At 42.8% G+C, this 17,436-nt stretch overlaps 2 protein-coding genes across 7 annotated transcripts; both read left to right on the plus strand.

Annotated features, from left to right (window-relative positions):
• The first annotated feature begins 544 nt into the window (after positions 1 to 544).
• slbp2 (stem-loop binding protein 2) lies at positions 545 to 5,440 on the plus strand. The gene is made up of 9 exons (XM_077592474.1): positions 545 to 695; positions 1,446 to 1,601; positions 2,312 to 2,392; positions 2,459 to 2,536; positions 2,605 to 2,745; positions 3,592 to 3,765; positions 3,881 to 4,034; positions 4,749 to 4,875; positions 4,954 to 5,440. Exons 1-9 carry the CDS (start codon positions 643 to 645, stop codon positions 5,016 to 5,018), a joined length of 1,029 nt encoding a protein of 342 aa, XP_077448600.1. The 5' UTR covers positions 545 to 642; the 3' UTR covers positions 5,019 to 5,440.
• Positions 5,441 to 5,932: 492 nt separating this feature from the next.
• On the plus strand, positions 5,933 to 17,431 carry fam53c (family with sequence similarity 53 member C). Of its 6 annotated transcripts, XR_013298165.1 has the most exons (11): positions 5,933 to 6,264; positions 9,426 to 9,692; positions 9,952 to 10,009; positions 10,186 to 11,144; positions 11,536 to 11,979; positions 14,455 to 14,542; positions 15,403 to 15,556; positions 15,738 to 15,823; positions 16,936 to 17,054; positions 17,119 to 17,237; positions 17,300 to 17,431. XR_013298165.1 is itself a non-coding variant. In XM_077592838.1 (5 exons), exons 3-5 carry the CDS (start codon positions 10,003 to 10,005, stop codon positions 11,836 to 11,838), a joined length of 1,269 nt encoding a protein of 422 aa, XP_077448964.1. In that variant the 5' UTR covers positions 5,933 to 6,264; positions 9,426 to 9,692; positions 9,952 to 10,002; the 3' UTR covers positions 11,839 to 14,222. The 6 variants fall into 6 exon arrangements, 1 of the variants encoding a protein (XP_077448964.1); XR_013298166.1 differs by lacking the exon at positions 17,119 to 17,237; XR_013298167.1 differs by lacking the exon at positions 16,936 to 17,054.
• The last annotated feature ends 5 nt before the right edge of the window (positions 17,432 to 17,436 follow it).

Consider the following 17,436-nt stretch of genomic DNA (forward strand, 5'->3'; position numbering starts at 1 on the left):
AAAATGATATTAAGATTATTCCCATGTAGGGCACTCACTTAAATACAATGAAAACATGTTTTTTGTTAGAGTTACTGGAGACTATGGCCAGCGTGTAGTATTTGTGGTTATAATCATGTTTGTATTTATTTTTGTTTTTATTAGACCAGAACAAATGGTAATATATACACATCATTGTATATACATATATTTTAGAAATTATATATATATATAATCACTTTTCATAAATATATATTTTTAATACAAAATAGATATTTTGCTCAAGTTACACATTCGAAAAATAGAGATCGCTGGAATTTTCCCAAAAGGATTTTTTTTTTTACATCAGCCCTAGAATAAATTGTAGTAAACAATTTACCCGGGTTTCCAAGGAGTATCATGCTACCACCCACGGGTCAGTTTTAGTACTGCAACTAACATTATCATATTCGATTACTTTCTCATGTGTGGGGTTTCTGGAAATTTGACAAAAATAAAATAATAATGTGAGCCCTTTTATTAAGAACATTTAATATGCGTGTTTTGGGAAAAAATGCTGCGGCAGGCCGCGCCCCCTTGCAGGTGCCACTAATTAAAAACGCCAGTAAAATAGAACATGGCGTCAGTCCGTTCCAAGCGAAGGTGCCAAGTTCTAAAGTACTGATGTCACGCTGTGGAGTTGAATCTGCTGCCCAGAGCCCGCGCCTCTCCTCCAGGTCGGTAACACCACTTCTTCTGATGTACTTCTCCAAGATCACATATCTTTAATTGACAAATGCATTAATACGGGGGAGTTTAACAACGTAGCATAAAGTCATACGTTTTTTTGTGAGTAAAACTTGTGCTTGCCGTTGCAACCTTCTGTCTTTTATTGTGAAGAGTTTCAGGAAGTTCTATTGACTACAAGCTTTTTAATCATTATAGGCCGCGGGAGCGTCAAAATCATATCATCCTTGTCGTTTCATCTTTTTTTAATGACTTTTGTTGGAGATTTATGTCGGTCAACCCTTATTAGTACTAAAGTCACTAGTCAAACTAGAGCTGCCACGATTAATCGACTAATTAACAACAAGGGGGTCACTTAAGAGTGAAAGCAGGCAATAAATAATTGGTAGAAAATTATTGCAAAACATTTCCATGAATATCTTTTCAATTGAGCTTTTGCAAAATAAATATATTTAATTTCATGCTGATAAATGATCAGTTATTGGTTGCCGAACCAAAATTATTTGCTGTAATTTTCCTCAGCCATTCTCTGTATCGTAAGAAATTTGCACATGCATGCTGAACATAAAGCATTTATTTTACTCAATTTTTGGGGGGGAAGTTGCAAATTAATTTTGATGTGCCCCATTGGATTTTCCAGTTTTTTTTTTTTTTCCTGTCACCATTTGTTTTGTTTTTTTCCCTAAAACCCTCAAATTTAGGTATTGAAGCCCTTGGTCTGACTTGAGTTGTGCTCGCAGTTTCTGTTTCAGCCCACGGCCATGCGTTTGTGTGAAGGACTGGCCCACGGCCATGTGGAACGGCCAACCCGAACCACTTCTGACTTCTGCTGGATGCTCTACCCCCGAGCCATGGCTTCTTCCTGGCTGCAGCTCCGTCTTTGACAGCCTCGTCAGGTCAGTTTCGAACGCTGGCGCTGTGTATTATATTTGATGTCTGCCTTTAACTCCTCGGATGCCATTGATGGTGATGGACCTCTGTTCCACGTAACCGGTTCAAATTGGAATGGATTGGACATCTATTAGTGACAAACTAATTTAACCATTTGGCTGCCCGATGCTTGGCGGATTTATGCTTTTGAAAAATAGCATTTTACTTGGAAATAAACCCACCATATATATATTTGCATCATTTTCTGATGTTGTGGAGACTATTTCTTCCAAATATACCAATGTTAGCTTTCTGAGAATTCATATAATTATGAATATATTTTCTTGGAAAAAAACCATTTCGCTTAACTGTGCTTTGAATATTAGGCTTTCATGCTGGTTTAAGAGTCCAGTAAAATGTTTGTGCTCCCTTGTCTTTTGTTTACATTGGAGCATCTGTTTTTCAGAGGGTGATTGTTTCTTTACTCAATTATTTTTCAATTTTACAAGGTTTTAGGGAGCATGGTGCCAACTTCAATGTTTGTTGCATTATTGCTAGTTAGGCCTTTCATGAGACTGTTAATTTTTGCAATAGGCAGTCAAAGGGTTAAATTCACATCAGAAATGTAATAAGTCACACAATGATTGTAGTTTGTCATTGCCAACAGTACTGAGTTAGGAAAAATAATAATAATCGTGCAGAAATAAGAGCCCAGGGCTCACTTTTGTCATTTCAGTAACGTCTCTCCAATCCTGATGTCTCCAGCGGCGATCAGCCCACGAGGAGGGGAAAGATCTGCTGGCCAGAAACCACGCAGGTTGGTAGGCTTTCTCTCTTCTGGAATATGCCTGCATATCTTTTGAATTTGTTTTTCGGGGTCTAGGACCTCCATCTTGGAGAGGTGCATCTTAAAAGTGTCCACCAGCAGCATTGCTGTCGGAACGGATGATCTGGACAAGAGGTGTGGTTACGTGGAGCCTTCCTATTATCCAAGTCCAACAAACCGGGTTTATTTGGCCATCTCAACAGGGCCGCTCTCGCTCGATGCTACCCTCGCATCCCAGACCCGAGCATGGAGACCAACGCTGCGGTTCTCAAGCGCCGACGGAAGCAGATCTTGTACGGCAAGAACACCAGTGGCTACCAGAACTACCTTGAACAAGTCCCAAAGTAAGACCAACTGTATTTTATTGCTTGACTTTATTCAGTAGTTAAACCTTTTTTATGGTACTCCTTTATTTAATTACAGTAAAAAATATATAAAACTTTTCTGCCTTTGTGGCACCTAGTCAGAGTTTATTCCAAAATCACCAGAAAGAGGTCAAGCGACTCAAGTACCTTCTCTCCACACAATGGCCATCACCAAAGTTGTCATGTAGCAAAGAACGTCAAGCCTGGATTGAGGAGCTTTGTTGGGCTAGCATAAATCAAAGAATCTTTACATATCTTCAGCACCCTCAAAATTCTGTAGTTTCTCAATGGTGATGTCAGCATATCCCTTTCGCCAGAGCGCTACAGCATTACATTTGACTTGACTTTATCACCACTTGTAATACAAAGTGTAGCTTGTCATAATATTCCACAATGCAGACAATTCATTTCTGACCAAATTAAATGGGAAATGCTTTAATAATGTGAGGTCATCTATAGTTACAGTCACCATTAAATGATGTCATCAAGGAAGAATGGTCTCATTTCTATAAACATAAGAACGTCAATGGACTTTTAAGTGAAAGGTGATAGGATGTTAACAAATTGGCTAGGACCTTGTGGGTTTATCTAACCCTTTTGGAGAAATCAGATGAACCCAAAATGGCCCTAATATTCCCCCCAATAAACTGGAAGTGACCAAAGGGGTTAAATGTCCAGGATTGCATTTTCTAGTGAATTTTGTTTCAAATTTATTGTATGTATGAACACTTAAAATATTAATTTAAGAATTGAATGAACAAAAAGTTTATAATTGACACGTGGGCCTTTTATAAGTTGAGAGAAATACAAAACTGCCTTCCTCAGACTTTTGAGGGACCCCAAAATCCATCCGTCCACCCCCAACAAGTACAGGAAGTTCAGCCGACGCTCCTGGGACATGCAGGTTCGACTGTGGCGACGATCGCTGCACCAGTGGGACCCTCCGTGCAACTCCCTGTCGGATGCCTTTGACCTCACACTTGACCCTGTGGAACAACTGTAAGTGGAGCTCAAGTTGGATTGGAATACCCCTGGTTTTGTATTCCTTGCAGTCCATGGTGTTTCATTTTTATTTATTTTTAAATTCTTGGTTGGGTAATGATGTTTTTTGCAGGCAGAAACAGCTGGCCAACATGACCTCTGACCTTTGTGACCATGGAGGAGAAAAGCAGAGAGAGAAGGAGACCCGGAAGGCATCCTCTGTGTCTCCCCTGTCGGCCGACACGTCGCCAGAGCTGCCTGGCGCCTGGAACAGTCCGCTGTCACCGGTAATGTCACACATTCAACTACGTGCGGATTTCTCACCCTAGCTTTAAGCCTTTTCTAGGGTGCTCATTGGAACTTGACATCCATGGAGCAAACTGGCCCCTTCCCAGTCAAAATGGCATGGATGTCTTACTCTGTCAATGGCACTTAATATGAATATTCAGGAGCAGTTCAACCTTCTTATAATACTATTTCAGCTAAGATAGACTGGACATAACTATCAATGGTAGCCGATAGGTAGTTCAAACCCCCCAAAAATGGGTACACGGTCGATTGGTCGCCCGGAAGGTAAGTGATAATTACCATTTAAATCGTTGCTCAAATTCCCTAAATACAAACTGCGAATAACTATTTAGTCATACTTAATGCCCTAGTAATTATTGGGCTAAAGAAAAGCTCCAAATTTCCCGGACTTTTATTGTTTTTTTTGTTGGAGAACTTGTTAAGACCCTGACTGACGTAGCTTCTTAAAGGGACAACGCATGTACATACAAACTTTTATACACTCACACGTTGGCTCAGTGAAACTGCTCATGGCCATTGTTGGCTTTTATTGAGGCGTAGACCGTGTTGTTTTACCTTGTTTGGTCGCCCGTTGTCGCGGTAAGGGGGGACCAAAAGACCGGCGACCAAAAGACCGCATATGCAAAAAATGTGCACTATAATTGCAATTCTAGTATTTGTTCACCTAGAGGTAAAATTTCCCTCAACTGCAGGAGCCTGAGAGCCTACACCGACCTCCTCGCTCTCCCCCTGGCCTCAACTGCTCTCTTAGGATTCAACTGTCCAACCAGAACATGGTTGACTGGCTGCAGCTTCAGCTGGAGGGCAAACATGTGGGAGGTGAAAATGCTTTGAACTGCTCACTCTCTCCACATAGTTTTATGGATGACATAGTTTTTTTCCCCCCACATGTTGTAGATTTTGGTGTGGATGACCAACAGGTCCCAGTGGTTTCTGATCAATTCTTATGGAATCCCTACTGATCTCTAGCTGCAATTAGCCCGCTTAGGTCATCTCGGAGAAATTGCGTCATCTGAATTTGAACTTTGTGTATGTTTCCAGTCTATTTGGAATTTTTTAAAAACACGGGTTTGGAACAGGAAATGGTTTTTGTACACTGAGCTTCTTTGCTCTTTAGCCAAGGGGGAATAGATTTGTCAGCTGATCTTGAAGGTGTCCCATTATTTAACAGACAGGGTGAAACTTGGCACGTGACCTGAGCATGTTTCATCATTTTCCCTCTTGTTAACTGCACTTGGTGACTTGCAATGTGTTCTCCATATACACAAAAGGTCTTCATTTGTGTTTGGTCCCTTTTCTGTGTTGTCACTATTTGGTCTTTGTAGAGGCTACTTTTTTTGTTTTGTTAGTTGTTGTCCACATTCACCGCTGCTTACACCATTTCCTTTTTATTTGTAACATGTGTTGCTTTATCAACTGAAAAGCGAAGATGAAATTAATAAAGATGTAAATGTCATCAGCGTTCCCAGCATTTCTGTTATGTTGCATTTTTTATTTTGTAGGATATCATTTTACAAAACTAGGAAATCCACAGGTAGGAAAATATAATTCCCTTGGTAAACACGAGTTTTAAATTATAACATAGACCTTGTTAACCCTTAATTTTTAGCCTTTTTAATGATTAAAATTTTAACTTCATGTATTGTTGTGAGCCCAACAGTGCCATTGACAGCATAAGTCGTCCAATCCATTTGGACTTATTTTCAACTTCCACTTAAAATGGATGTTTAAAGATTTATCTAGTGAATCCAAATTACACTTATCTTTATAAATACATTAATATAAATAAATAGCAGGTGCTAGTATACTGATTACGCGTGGGGGGGGGGGTGATGGTGTGTAACCCCGCCCCTCACCCACTCATCCCTCCCCTCCCTCCTCTCTGCCACCGTAAATGTTATTTATGAATGCCTCGCCGCTGTTGTGCACGTACAAATCTGTATCATTATGTTTTAAATAATCGGACGACATCGCGTATCGATCGTATCGTGCTGTAGCGGGGACGCCTTCGTCTGTGCCACACGTGCACAGACGGTATAATTCATTGCGGTGGCTGCTTTTTGGATGCTGAGCTCGGCGGCGGCGGCGGCGGTGGCGGCGGGGACGGGCTGGAACGCCGCGTTTGGTTCCTCAATCACGCCGGGTCAAGACGCCGACTAACCGGGGACTGGACGGACGAGGCATTCGGAGCGAGGATCGCCCGACGAGGTAAGCCTGCCATCCGCTCATGAATGCGTCCGTGAGGGTGCAACGTGCCCGCTTGTTTTGCGGTTCCGTCTGGGGGTGAGAGGAGGGTGGAGGTGGTGCTGTTAGAGGGGAGGGGGAGATAACAAGCCCGGACATATCCTTCCTTCCCGCAGCATCCCGCCGTGTCGCCAACCTCACTCCGGCTACCATTTCGCATCGAAAATAAGCGAGATAACAACACTCATTCAGTCTGTGTTTGTTGACACACAATAATAAAGCAGAAGCCTCTTCTCTAACGCCGACGGGGAAGGTCCCAGTCGGATATTTACAGTCCGCTAGCTTGCTGTGGGTAACACTCCGGTTCGGCCGCCTCGCTAGCCCCGCAGTGCAGCGGCCGACCGGGGCGTGTATGGCGAGCAGGCGGGCCGGTACACCCATAGCCGCAAGCCGGCTTGTTTTCCAACAGCTTTGCGGGGGAATGGAAGCCAGCGCCGACCTTGAAAGTTCTAACGAGATGACATTTTATTTATAGCTAACTGGGCTGGTCAGGTGTAAATGTTTGAGCATTAAACATGTCGTATTCCACGTTTGAACGAGCGCCCGAATGAGCTCAACTATGAAAGGGTTTCTTCTGTGGAAGCTCTTGTTCGAGAAGAATTATGTTTTTTCTCGAATGACAATTGGCACGGGGGTAGTAGCATCCCCCGTCGAAAACAATGGGAAATGTTAGCATGGAGCTAGCCGCTGCGGCTTCAGTGGGGCGGCCTTCTTACCCACGGTAGCCCCAATTAAACCTCAGCAAATAACACCAAGTCTTTGACATCACTTGGTGTGGAGTCAAGACACTTATTTCATCTGCTTATATGCCACCCCAGTTAAGCTAATTAACAAGGCTAGTACAAAAACAAGAAATCCAGCAGTTGTGTTTTGGTACTGGTTTTGCTGGCACAGAAACCATCATATGCTGGGCTTCCCAGTGTGTCTCAATTTGTTGTGTGATTTTTTTTTCTGGACTTCCTCCCAAATTCTAGAAACAGAACACACGTCATTTTAATTGAGGATTAAATTGGGGGGACAGCAGCGGTTAATGTGTCGGCTTCTCAGTTCTGGGGTCCTGGGTTCGGATCCAGGTCGGTCCACCGTTTGCATGTTCTCCCTGGGCCTACATGGGTTTTCTCCAGGTACTCTGGGTAGTCTCCAGCACCCCCTGCGACCCTAGTGAGGATAAAGTAATTCAGAAAATGAATGAATATTAAATTGGGCATTCTGCGCAGTGTATAAACACGCAGAGCTTCGATCCTAGAACTTCTTCATGTGAGGCAGAACAATTGCACTACTCTTTCCATCAATCATCCACTTATCTACTCCCGTGTTTTTTCAAGTGTTAGACTTTTAACCAGAAGGCTTTTTGTAATCGCATGAGCAAGTAGGGGTGGGCATGTCAAGATAGCAGCTGATACAATTTGCAATACAAGACTCACGATTACTGTTGTCTCACAATATGGCAATATATGTACGACAATTATTGAAACATGGGCCAGGAAATCAATCCACAATATTCTATAATACAATTACTAAAGACAAAACAAACCTATTTCTAAATGGGAAAATAAAGAATGTATATTTTCTGCATTAGATTAGATTCAACTTTATTCATCCCTTATTGTCCCTGACAAAAACATTTGTCTTGTCAATATATCATTCCAACATACTTGTAAACGAATGGGAACAGATCTTTATTAACTCATTGCCTGGGATTGAAAATGATAGATGGCCAAATATATTTAAACTGGTAAGACTGGCTTGATTGTTGTTGTTTGTGTCATTCATACCTCCCAATCAACATCTAGCTATGATGTAACAGACACTATTCTAGTGGCAGATTGTGAATTACAGTAATCCCTCGATTATCGCGTCTTCACTTATCACAAATTCCCTACTTTGCATTTTTTCCCGCTATTAATTAGACTGAAGAAAAAAAAAAGTTATAATAGGGGTGACCCTAATTTGCGATTTTTTGATTATCGATTATTATTATTCTCTTGTCTACATTAACAGCGATATTTGAGGGATTTCTGTAGCGGAAAATTTTGAAAGCAACCTATTGACTCCTTTATTATACTACAGTGACATTTCTTAAAATGATTTTTAGCAGGACCATATTGATAATTTATTGGAATGCAATGTTTTGTGATATATCACCATTTGTCACACCCTTACTAGCAAGTGGCTAACAACTAGTACCAATTTCTGCCTCACTATTCATTTGTTCATTTTCCATACTGCTTATTGTGAAAAGGGTCACGGGGGTGCTGGAGCCTATGCCAGCCAACTATTGCCACCAGGCAATAGACATCCTGAATTGGTGGCTAACCAACTGCAGGGCACAAAGAGACAGACAATCATTCATGCTCGCACTCATACCTAGGGGCAATTTAGAGGGTCAACAAGGCTACCACCCATGTTTTTGGGATGTGGGAGGAAATCGGAGTACCCAGAGAAAACCCACATGAGCCTAAGAAGAACATGCAAATTCCACTTAGGAAGGGTTTAAGCCTTCATCTCTGAACTGTGAGGCCGACGCTCGGCTACCGGGCCGTGCTTCTTCCTCGCTAGTGTCACAATATTCCAACTTCTGCATCTTGGTTCTATTTTTTTGATAACTTAAACTCTGGTAAACTTAGAGTGATGCAAATTACAAAGATTTTCTCAATCTACTTTAATCAAAAAAAATATCCGAATACAAAAATCAAAGTAAGACAGTCTTCTACCGCATTTTGGCGTGACCGGACGTTTCGTCAAAAGATGTTTGGTCCCCGGACGTTTGGTCCCCGGACGTTTGGTCGACCGGACGTTTGGTCGAACGGACGTTTGGTAGAACGGACGTTTGGTCGCCGGGTTCGCTCTCTTTCAAATTATGACAGAGAGTTTACTGTTGATATTTTAATATTCGATATTTAGATATTAAACTCACTCTCTCTCTCATGATTATAATTTTGAGAGCTGGTTTCAACAGTAACAACCCGGCGGCCAAACGTCCGTTCTACCAAACGTCCGTTCTACCAAACGTCCGGTCAAACAAACGTCCGGTCGACCAGACGTCCGGGGACCAAACATCTTTGGACAAAACGTCCGAGTACCACATTTTGGACATCTGAATGAAGTGAACTTCTTCCGGACAGATACCGGAGGTTGTCGGTGGGCGAAACTGCCATGTTGTCCTAGTGAGAGTGGGCGAGACTACCTGGGCCGGTGGTGCGAGGAAGAGCCACAACTTTTAGCCCCTCCCCTTTCTGCACTCACAAAAAGACACCCGAGCGGGGGCGTGCCTTACGCCTTCTCCCTATTGCTCTCCCTCCTCCGCCGCCACCATGACGTGATCACCCTGCTGGTGGAGAACGTGAGGAAGTCTGGAAGGTGACCCTGCTCCGCCGGGGGACTCGGACCTGGTGAGTGGACGGGCGATGGACGCCCCATCGTTTTGAAACGAGAGGGTTGGCATTGAATGGACGAATGTCGATTCGCTACCACCCTCCCAGTAACAAAAAATAAATGCCCCAAGGAGTGGCATTTAAAAATGATACATGGATTGTATTGCAATAGCATGGGCTACGTATTACATTGCTCATTATACTCAAACAGAATATGAAGTGCAATGTCTATTTTAACATGACAAGAGTACACCATTTTCTTTTTCCTGTCTCTTAGTCCCAGCTGGACCCAAAAAAACTCCCAGAGTGCTGGCCCCCAGATGGCTTGATGCCTGGTGAGTGTCTTAACTTAAAAAATGATTAAAAATGTTTATTTTAAATGTTCAAAAAATATTTGATGTAAATATTCTTTTATCTGGAGTCGATAGAAGTCCAAATCTATTGAAAGTGGATTGGACATCTGCTAGTGATAAACTCCTTTGAATGTGTATGTCAATTTTTTTGTCTTTAGAGAGCAGCTACTGGCAGCTCTGCCCTCCCTCCAAGTCCAGCCTGCAGGGGGGGTTGCTGAGCTCTAGTTTCCCTCCCGGTCCCGTCCCCCTGGTGCCGCCAGATGCCCACCTCCAGGAGGGCGGCGACCCTCTGGACGACGCCAGCTCTCAGCCGCAGCAGCGCCGGCCTCTGGCGCCCAGCACCTCGGCGTCCGAGCTCTCGCTCCCCGGGGCGGCGGCCCCTCCGGGTCCGGCTCCGCCGCCCCCACCTCCCCCGCCGCCCAAGCGCCACTGCCGCTCTCTGTCGGTCCCGGAGGACTTGTCGCGCTGCCGTTACACGTGGCGGCCCAGCGCCTCGCGGGTCTGGACTCCCGTCAGTCGCCAGCAGTGCCACGGAGGAGCGGGCGCTGCCGGTGTCGCCGGCGTAATGGGGGCAGGGGTGGGCGCCTGCCCGTTGCGCGCCCCGAGCTCCTCTCTGAACTCGTCCCTGCACTCGTCGTCCAGCCCCACCTTCTTCAGTTTGGCGCTTTCTCCGGATTCGCCACTGCCCTGGAACTTCCCATGGGACCCCAGTGAGGCGGCGGCGGGCGGCGGCGCCTGTTGTTGTTTCTTTCCCTCACCGTCCTCCTGCTCCTCATCGCCCTCGCCGCTCCACCCGCCGCCACCTCCCCAGCGGAGGTTTTCCCTCTCGCCGGTGCTCATCAGGGACTCGGCGGCCGCCGCATTCCTTCCACCGCGTCCCGTTCCCAGCCCGGCAGCGGCGCCCCGGCCAGCCGGGGCGGGGAAGGCCCCGGTGCCGGCTTCGCCCTCCTCGGCGTGCAGCACGCCGTCCTCTTTGCGCCGCAGCTTGCCGCCGCAACTGCCCCGTTGCCACTCGCAGCCCTGTGATCTGCTGCTCCTCAAGCCTGGGCTGAAGAGGCGGCGCGACCCCGACCGCCCCTGCGCCCGTCCCGTCCTCGACTTCACTAAGATGACACAGGTGCGTGCGCTGCTCTTGCTCACGAGTCTTCCACTGTTACTTCGTTCGCCCCTTCAATACTGCCTCGTAAACCCTTGAAAATTATAAAAGTACCAAGTTTGTTTGAACTATGTACGTAAATGAATGTATATATGCAAAAAAAGAAAAAAAAATGTTAAGACAAAATGAGTACGGAATGCAAAGGCGTTTTCCAATAGGGTGGAATTGCGAGTGGCAGCTGAGTAAACATACGCACACATGCATGTAAACACGCACTTTATAATTATGTTACACACACTCGGACAGATCGCCGAAAGACGTTTCGCCGACGGATGTTTGGCCGACGGACAGTTCGCCGAACGGACATTTCGCTTGACCTCGGCAGTAATAAAGTGGCCTGTTCTCCCCGTAGACTCGCAGCATCGACCCGCAGTATTTGGAGCGCGGCGGCAGGCTGGCCTGCGGCGGCGACCTCTTCATCGGCACCGAGTCCTTCATGGGCGACTTCCGGGGCTCGTGCTCGCCGGCCGAGTGTCTGGGCAGGTCCAGCATCGGCCCGCTGAGCGAGAGCGACGAGGAATGCCGCGAGAGCGACGAGGACGGCGAGGAAGACGAAGACGAGGAGGCGAACCAGCGCGAGGCGGCGCAGCAACAGCAGGCCGTATTCGAGAGGGATTGTACAGAACTGGATTTGAATTTAATCGAAGAAAACTGACTTGTTTGTAAAGGGAAGGTCCACTTTGTTCTCCCCCCCACACCCCTTATTTATTTTTAGATCGGAGGCCTTTTATTTTGAAATGAGAACTCCTACCCGTCAACAAGGCACTCAGGAACACCTCTCATAGGATGTGCTGGAGTAAGTCAAAAGGCAACAACAGTGATGATGTGACTATGTGCCAGAGAGACGCAACACAAAAAGAGCGGTGGCCGACGGTCTGCCATCAGATTCGGTCAGAGCGCACTTTTCTCCCGACACACCGCACGTCCACCTGAAGCATTTTTGGCATCATTGGTAGATCATTCGCTCTTGATAGACGATTCCCGAAAATTATCCGTTCAGTTCGTATTTCAGATTTTTTTTCTCTTCTAGGGCCACACAAAGGAAAAAAAATAGGCCGATGAGGAAAAATGAGGTCGGGAATGTTTAGGTCAGATTATTACGAGATTTAAGTTATATGTGACGAAAAAAGTCATTATCACAAGATTAAGTTGTTAAAGTGAGTAATTTAAAGTGTGGAGTTTTTCTAAAATCCTGCTTTTTTTATTTAAACAATCACAATATAAAACAAACATCAAAACAAATAGAATAAGGCACATTGCAAACTAAGATAAAAGAAAAAGAATAACAGAAAAATAATGGAAGCACACCTTAATAAAAAAAATTAAAATTTTTAGACAGAAAAAAAAAATAAAGGCGGCATGCTGCATAACATGTGACAACATACAAATAAGGGTTTTAAAATTGCACCAATTTCCGTTAAAATAAATGACATTCTAATACACAAATACCTTTATTACTTGTATGCTTAAGTGTATTCACATAAGAATGAATTTGAACAGAAAAAAATGAAAACATGGTTCAGAGTTGAAAGCTCATATTTTGCAAATATTTTCAAACTTAGCTTGAGGTTAACCACAAAGTATTATACTTTAAATTCGGATTAAAATGTAATTTTTACTTTTAGACCAACTACAAATGTAGATGTAGTAAAGCATTTCTCAAAATTCTTCCAAAATTTACCACATTTGGGTAAAATGAATACAGCACAGCTAAGTCATCATAAACAGCCTCATGAAATGCTCAAAATCGAATATGTTAAATGTTACGTAAAATCCCTACACAATTTCATGACTTTATTCTCTTCATATTACAACTTTTCTCTTATATTACGGCCTCGTACTGACTTGCATCTCATAATATGACGACGTATGATTCAAATCTTGTAACTTGACTTTTTTTCCTCGTCCTATTACGATTTAAATCTCGTAATATTATGACTTATGATTTATAGCGTGTCATATTGTGACTTCCGAAATCCCTTTTTCTTTCTAAAAATTACATGCACTAGTAATTCTACTAAATGTTTGCCCTAGTTCAGGTGTCAAACTCGTGGCTCGGAGCCCAGATCTGCCCCGCCGGATTATTTTGTGCGGCCCGCGATCATTGGACCGCACGTCTGATTCCAAATTACCAATACCGCAAGCATTTTTGTGGCCTTTTAAAGCAAATGAAGTAGTTGGTGAACAACACATTTTGAGGAATGAGTTTGAAGCCCTTACTCTAATCGGAACAAAATCTCAACACTTAATTCAACCCATTTTTGCATTTAGTAAAAGACTAAATCAATTGTTCACCTTTGCAGGTATGGTGATGCGTTCAGGTGCACCAAGCGGCTGTGTTAGCGTGACCACGCCCCTTCCGAGTAGCCACTGATGCTGTTGTGTACCCGAGCCGTCACACTTTCCTGTCACCTTCGCACTACGTGTGTGTGTGTTTGTTTTAAACGACCAATCGCACTTAAGAGGAAAACAACACGAATAAGGACAATCACGACGAGGGGATTTAGTCGAGAAATAAATTATTGCCTGGCCGAGTACCATATATAAACACACACACACATCCCCTCAGTCAATTGCATCATAATGCCCAACATGAGCCTTAAATCTTAGCTGCCATTGACAGCAGTGGACGTCCATTCCCTGTGAAATGTGAGGATGGGAGCTGTAACCTTCCCACTTCAAAAGGATTGGACGTTGACTAGTGATAAACTCCTAAAAAAAAAATCAGTTTTTAAAATCCACATAATTGGATGTCTATCATTTTCAATGGCATGATAGTTACCAACAAAAATTAAGATTAAAATTGTGAAAGCTCATTTTAGTCATATGTTTTGTTGCACTTTTATCCCAGTTCTGGATCAGGCGTACGACTCCTGATGGGACAAACACGATGGACAATGAACGCTTACGAACGTGTTACAAAAGAGACTCAGCTTTTATTATCATTATTATTATTGTATGTGTTTAAAAAAAGGAAATGAAAACATGGCAATTTGAAAAGCAGTTTGTGAATAAATTATTGAGAATTATTTTACAAAAGATGAACACTGGTATTGTGTTTTTTGAATCCCTAAAAGCAGTTTTATCAACGATGCATGATTGATATAACACAAACAAAAAATACAATACTTTAAGACCGGCAACACTGGGATATACTATTTATTTCAGGGATGCTTTGAAATTTAAATGGCCCCTAACTGACAGGAGGTGACTGAAATACTAATGTTACTCAATATTTGGTAAAAATTAGTGTACTAACACTGTTTTATAGCATCAAGACCACAAAAATGGCGACTATTCTACGTCATCTTCAAAACATGGACATAGAGTTGGGAGGACAAACCCTCTCGTGGAGCGCGGTAAGCAAGCCACCATCTTTTCCACATTCAATATGGGGAAACATTTTCCCTTATTTATATATATATATATATATATATATATATATATATATTTTATTTTTATTTTTTTTGGCTATAAAACCTCTACTGCAGCTACAGCTGCGACACATAACAAAATAATCAATAAATCAATACACAAAAATGGGGTAAAATCCACTTCCTAGCAGCATTTCATGATTAAATACAAATACTGGAGCTTTTCAGACATTACAACCGGGCCGGGGGGTGATTTTCCCGGGAAAAGACAGCAATGAACGTCAATGGCGTACGGGCAAACATTGCCCGAAAATGTTATGAATACACACATCTGGAGGCAGTGCAACCAGGGGGAAAAGCAATGAAAGGAAGCTAACAGACCATTTGGAATAATAAGTATTGATGGACAAAATATAATATATGATTCAGATACTATATCTTAGGCCAGCAGAGAAGGCCCTGACGGCCCGCTACTGTTTAAATGTCTAGAAGTAAAAAAACAAACACTAAAGTGCATGTCATCACAATGTTCATAATGTGCAATACTGTATTTTAAAGGATTAAAGCCCAACCCAAAAATATTTACAGCTCCCCCCACTAACTAATGCACGTTATGATGAAAACAATGTTTTTTTAAGTATGAATGCCCAATCAACACGTACTTACAGCCCCGCCCCCGCCCCACCCACTGACTAATGCATGTTATTATGAAAACAATGTAGTATTTTTTTTAAGTATTAAAGTACAACCAAAAAGCATTTACAGCCCCCCCACACACACACACACGCTGACGAACGTACGTTATTATGAAAACAATTTATATTTTTTGTGTCTATTTTTAATAGGCGTGGCCGAGGTCAGCTCAAATAGCCGACGTCAAACCCAAAATGGCTGACTAGCCAGGAGGCAGCACGGTCGTGCACTGCAGAGCAGCTCAAAAGTGACGTTTTTGCCGAAGAAAGCCTGACAAACTTCTCACAGGACGATGCAGCACATTCGGTACGTTGTCATTTGGGGATTTCGAAGCCCCAGTTCTCGTCTTAAGAGTGATAAGAGCATGATTCGTTGACGTGATGTAGCCCCATGTGTGTGCAGACAGCAAAATGTTTGCAAACAATTTGGCTACATTGCGTTACCGATCGCTCTTTGTTTAAAAAGAAATCATTCCATTGTGTTTCAGTCCCTCAACGAGCACAGATGGCTGGGAAACATCAAGAATGTGGCCAAAACGACCAGAAAGGGGCATCGTGTCGACGCCATAACAAAGTGAGTCATTTTTAAATAGTTGCGATTTTATCTATCCGTGTAATATTTAAACGTCAGCGTTCAGTATTCAAGGCTTTGCGCAATTGGCTCGTTTTTCATCATGATACATTCAACTTTTGAATGAAAACACCAACTAGCTCAGTGTTTTTTTAATAGCAAAAACCTGTGGATAAGTCACCCACACAAATGCCATTAGTGGACGTGTAAGGAATAAACAGTAATCCCTCGATTATCGCGGTTAATGTAGACCAGACATGGCTGCAATAAATGAAAAACTGTCAAGTAGGGTCATCCCTATTGAATTTAATTTAAAAAAAGAATACTATAGTGGCAAGTGTAGGACTAGCTTCCGCTTGCGAGTTTCACATCTTTCTTAACTTACAAATAATAATCGAACATGGGCTTTTTCATCATCATTGACTCGACAAAAGCCTAATTGTCATCATACCCAGATAACTGCGTATGACGAAATTGGTAATTGGTACAAAAAATTCTGCCATGTAGTGGAACTGTGAACTCTAATAGATTATATACTTTTACCCTGTTAACTTTCTTAAAGACCTCAGGGCTTGGACCGTTTCATTTTTAGTTTTAAATGTGGTTTTGACAAAACCTAAGTGACATTTATTCAACAATAGTGCAGGTGTCATTTTTGACTCTAAACATTTTTTTCCTTGGCATGAGAGAAAAATGGAAGCTTTTTGGATATTTATTTTTTCAAGAATGAATGGATTTGAAATAATTGACTGAAACTCAAGGCAGAAGTAGGATTTATTTTATTTATTATTTTCATGCAATTTGTACCTTGTGGGCCCCTGTCCAGTGTGTTTTCTATATTTCCCACCACATCAGGATCCTGATTATTTGTTTGTGGAAGAAAACATGGAAATATAGACTGGATAGGGCCCTTTAAAGATCATTTTTTAGTCTCTCTGCAGCAGACAAAAAGAAAACCAGACCATCAGGAGTATGTCTAATAATGGGTACCCTTTAGATGTTTTATAGAAAAAAAGCTAAATGTAGGAGGGTTTTTTAGTTAAACTAGGCCCTAGTCTGTAGTTCTTTTTTATGTAACTTAATCTATTGTGCCTTGACTCCTTTTTGTTTTCCAGAGTTCCTCCCAAGGGGGACAAGGTTTCCTGCCTATGTACAGATAGGCTGACGCACCCACACATTTCTCGGTGCTGGGTGTTACGCGAGAACCTATCTCCAAACTTTTTCAAAATAAAAGGTAAGACCTTGCGAATGGTTTTTTACTTAACTATTGTGCCTTGACCCCTTTTTTTGTTTTCCAGAATTCCACCCCAGGGGGACAAGGTTTCCTGCCTATGTACAGATAGGCTGACGCACCCACACATTTCTCGGTGCTGGGTGTTACGCGAGAACCTATCTCCAAAGTTTTTCAAAATAAAAGGTAAGACCTTGCGAATGTTTTTTTACTTAACTTTGTGTATTGACCCCCCTTTTTTTCCCCAGAATTCCACCTGGTGCCAAGGGGAGTTTCTTCGTCCATTTGAAAATGGATGAAGGCAACTGATTTTTAAAAATGCTGGAGGGCCTGCGCGAACCTATCTCCAAAGTTTTTCAAAATAAAAGTTTTTAAATGTATACAT

This window comes from Stigmatopora argus, chromosome 22, assembly GCF_051989625.1.
Source record: "Stigmatopora argus isolate UIUO_Sarg chromosome 22, RoL_Sarg_1.0, whole genome shotgun sequence".
Classification (NCBI taxonomy): Eukaryota; Metazoa; Chordata; class Actinopteri; order Syngnathiformes; family Syngnathidae; genus Stigmatopora; species Stigmatopora argus.

Bases quoted from the DNA above. Each gene is read 5' to 3' on its own strand.
- slbp2 (XM_077592474.1), top strand. From the start codon at position 643: ATGTCACGCTGTGGAGTTGAATCTGCTGCCCAGAGCCCGCGCCTCTCC. The intron at 2,537-2,604 runs GTGTGGTTACGT...CCATCTCAACAG, and splicing joins ACGGATGATCTGGACAAGAG to GGCCGCTCTCGCTCGATGCT. The intron at 4,876-4,953 runs GTGAAAATGCTT...CACATGTTGTAG, and splicing joins GGAGGGCAAACATGTGGGAG to ATTTTGGTGTGGATGACCAA.
- fam53c (XM_077592838.1), top strand. The intron at 11,145-11,535 runs GTGCGTGCGCTG...TTCTCCCCGTAG, and splicing joins ACTTCACTAAGATGACACAG to ACTCGCAGCATCGACCCGCA.